We start from the raw sequence: 4,068 nt of genomic DNA on the forward strand, positions 1-4,068 counted from the left end.
TGTCAAGAACCAGGAATAACACAACTTGAATGAGGAAATACAATCTAGTGGTACCAACATAGAGACGATGCACACGTTGCCATTATCTGACAAACGTTTTACAGCAACCATCACAAAAATGCTTCATTATGTCATTGCAAATAGTCTGGAACCAGACTAGAAATGGAAATCTCAGCGATGAGTAGAAGACGTATAAAAAAGAAATGACGGCACAGAAAACGAAAACAGTAACAGAATTTGGAAACATTGCTGGATGCACTCCGTAAGAGACCTGTGATGACAAAAGATACCATCATCGTAATGGAGGCCCAATCAATAAGACTGACGGCCGGGCGCGGTGGCTCACGCCTGTAATTCCAGCACTTTGGGAGGCCGAGGCAGGCAGATCACCGCGGGCCAACGTGGGGAAACCCCGTCCCTACTAAAAATACAAAATTAGCTTGGGTGGTGGCGGGCGCCTGCAATCCCAGCTACTTGGGAGGCTGAGGCAGGAGAATCGTTTGAACCCGGGAGGCAGAGGTTGCAGTGAACGGAGATTGTGCCATTGCTCTCCAACCTGGATGACAGAGAGAGATTCTTCCTCAAAAACAAAACAAACAAACAGAAAATAGGATTGACTACGCCTGAGCGAGAGAGAGAGGTCATGGAATGATTAAAAGCTGAATGGATCCTCAGTAAATTTAGGACAATAACGAAGTTCCAATATCCGTACGACTGGAGTATCAAAAGTAGAGAGTGGACTGAAAGAGTAATATAAGAAAAGAAGGCTGAAATATCCAAATTTTAATGAAAACCATAAGCCCATAGATTCTGGAAAATGAGCAAACTTCAGATAAGAAAACCACAAAGCAATTCACACCAACACACACAGCATAGTCAGTTTTTGAAGCTGATAACATCACTGAAAGCAGCAAGACCGAAGTGGTTCATTGATTATAGGAGAACACCAGTTTTAATGAGGGCAAATGTCTCCTCTGACCAGTGGGGGTCATTAGGAAGTGTCCTGAAAAGTTTCAGGTGTTGAACAAAAGTCCTGTCAGCTGTGAATTCTGTATCCAGTGATACCATCCTTCATGGATGAAGGGGAAATCGAGACATTCTCAGGTTAAAGAAAGCATTTTGTCACGAGCAGACTCACGGTGAAAGAATGGCTAGAGCAGGTGCTCCAAACAAAAGAGGAAAGAATGAAAGATGGCCTCCGGAAGTATCTATCAGAAAGGAGTCAAGACCAGTGGAAAAAACACCCTTAGGGGACAAACATTAAGCCACCGTTTTCCTTGTGAATTGTGGAAGTCATGTTTGATGATTAAAGCAAAAAATATGAAACCATCCAATACTCCAGACATCGTTGTCTATAAGCAGAAAGGCAGAGGGGCTAAAAGGGGCTGATGCTTCTACACTTCAATGGAAGTGATGAGAACTGGATACCAGGAGCCTGTGTAAGTCACATATGCACATTGAAAATCCCAGAGCAACCACTGAGACAATTTTACAAAACAAAGCACTCGAAAACACTTTCAGAAATCAAGATAAATCCTGCAAAGTGTGCACGTAAGCCACAGAAGGGCAAAAAAAAAAAAAAAAAAAAAAAAAAAAAAAAAAAAAAAAAAGGAGGTCTCGGTTAGCCAAGACACGGAGGAAACAAAAGAAAACAAACAGTAAGTCTGTGGACTTAAACACTAGCCCAGCGATCATGGCAATGAACTAAAAACATGTATGAAAAGGTAGATATTGGCAGAGTCAGTGAGAAACACAGTCTGACTATCCCATGTTTATATGAAACTCAGTTCCGCTTTGGTTGCCCTGGGTAAATGAAAAGGATACAACGGGTGGGAAAAGTCACATCAGGTAAACATTAATTAAAACAGCAGAAGTAGGTATGTCAACATTAGGTAAAGAGGACTTGATCGCATCGAAAATTACGAGAGAGAAAAATAAAACACTACACCCGAAAAAAAGAATCAAGCCCCCAAGAAGACTTCAGAGGAGTCTTTCCGTGCCCCTCCCACACGCCCCTCCAATTACAGTGTGTGGGCGTTCCTCTCTGTTCCCAGAGCCCCTGGTTCTTATTTCTGTCAGAGCAAAGTGTCCCAAGGCGTTGGGGGCTGTATTTGCATACACCTGATCCTAAATGAATGTGAGTACTTTGGAAAGCCTGATGCATCTCCACATCCCAGCGCCCAGGCGGGGTATCTGGTGCCCTGCAGGTGTTTGTTGAATGCCTCATGACTGCCTTTCAGGTCAGGGAAGGCTGTTGTGATAGGGTCAAGGGAAGGGTCTCTTTACATCGCATTCAACAAGGGGCCAATCCTACTGGCGCAGGCAAGGAGGCTGCTCAGCGACTGACCGGGAAATGAGGGTGGGGGGTGGGCACGCGCTCCGGAGGCTGCAGGCGCCATGGGCAGAGTGAGGAACCGGGCCACCGCTCAGCCGCGGAGGCGAAAGAGGCCCGCGGATCCTCCCGCCGGCTGCGCGGCCATCGCGGTCACGGGCGCCAGCCGCGCGCAGTGCCCCCGGGTCCAAGTCGGGGTCGGGAGCCACGCGGCGGCCAAGAGGTGGTTGGATAGGTGGCGACTGAAGCGCCGCTGTCGGCGGGTCCGGAAGGCGGGCCCCAGAGACCGGCTGCCCTCCGCGCCATCCCCGGATCCGCCGGGACCCGCCCCGTCCCCCAAGGAGCTGGACCTGGGCGCACAGCGGGAGCGCTGGGAGACGTTCAGGAAGCTGCGGGGGCCTCAGCTGCGAGGGCGCCGCCAAGGTCCTGCTGGACACCTTCGAGTACCTGGGCCTCGTGCATCACACCGGGGGCTGCCACTGCGGCGCGGTCCGCTTTGCGGTCTGGGCCCCGGCAGATCTGCGCGTGGTGGATTGCAGCTGCAGGCTGTGCAGGAAGAAGCAGCACCGCCACTTCCTCGTCCCGGCCTCGCGCTTCACGCTGCTCCAGGGCGCGGACAGCATCGTCACCTATCGGTCCGACACGCACCCGGCGCTGCACAGCTTCTGCAGCAGGTGCGGGGTGCAGAGTTTCCACGCAGCTGTCTCTGGTCCCCGCGTGTACGGCGTCGCCCCGCACTGCCTGGACGAGGGCACCGTGCGCAGCGTGGTCATCGAGGAGGTCGGCGGTGGCGACCCGGGGGAGGAGGCCCGCCGAGGAGCCCAAGGCCATCCACAAGACGTCCTCCCAGTCAGCCCCTGCCTGTCCCCGCGAACAGGAGCAGTGATTGGGGCCGCAAGCCCGCCCGAAACCGGCCCGGGCGGCCCTGCGGGGAGCGTCCGAGTACCTGCACAGATCACATGCTGTGAAAGAGGTGTTTCTGGCCTGGTCAAACCGTGGATTCCCTTCCAGTATTTGCCCTTCCTCTCCACTAGTTTTCGGCGAACTCGCTTACGATCCAAATCTTGAACACACCTTTGTCTGTGTAGCACAACGTTAATCTTGCAATTCGATAAGCAAGAAGAGTGTCTCTGATTTTTCAAGCCATCCATTGTATCTCTTGCTATTACTGTTCTGCCTACAGTTGTCACAAATCACCTGCAGATGATTCCTGTGTACTGTACGTTCCTGGTGCTATTGTGAACAGGCTTGTTGTTTTCAGCGCTTTGCGTCTGGTGTTTAGGACGGCGACACACAAACAGTTTGTAAACATGTACTAGGACGTCTTCCATTGGTTATGGTGTGCGTGCGCTCCCGCACCTGTGAGTTTTAGGTAGACGTTCATATTTCACTACTTAGATTCGAGTTATGCTATTTCCTGTTTTTTTAATGATATATTTCAAGATTTGGTCGTGTTACATACCTCATTACTCTTAATCACCAAAAGCTGTTACTATTTTGCTTGTTTGTGTTTGGAAAGTGTCTCTGGGTAAGGAGATGGGGATACAGGAATGAGAAAGACACTGTCCACACAGGAATGAGAAAGACATCCGTGCATTGTATGCCCTCTTTAATCTTTTGAAATACCTGTCTTGTACATGTGTTAAGTATGTAGAAATCAGTAAATACCTTCTAGGAAACGATGTGTGTTGGTGTGACTGTAATGTCCGGCTTGGCTATGGCAAGGCTTGGCTCTT

At 50.1% G+C, this 4,068-nt stretch overlaps 1 protein-coding gene across 1 annotated transcript; it reads left to right on the forward strand.

The window, feature by feature from the left end:
- Positions 1–2,397: 2,397 nt before the first annotated feature.
- On the forward strand, positions 2,398–3,218 carry LOC104654575 (centromere protein V-like protein 1). The gene is given in 3 exon segments (XM_030926552.1): positions 2,398–2,727; positions 2,729–3,142; positions 3,144–3,218. Coding segments are annotated over 3 exon segments (819 nt in total).
- Positions 3,219–4,068: the final 850 nt, after the last annotated feature.

The sequence above is a fragment of the Rhinopithecus roxellana genome, unplaced genomic scaffold (genome assembly GCF_007565055.1).
Source record: "Rhinopithecus roxellana isolate Shanxi Qingling unplaced genomic scaffold, ASM756505v1 contig5126, whole genome shotgun sequence".
Taxonomy (NCBI): domain Eukaryota; kingdom Metazoa; phylum Chordata; class Mammalia; order Primates; family Cercopithecidae; genus Rhinopithecus; species Rhinopithecus roxellana.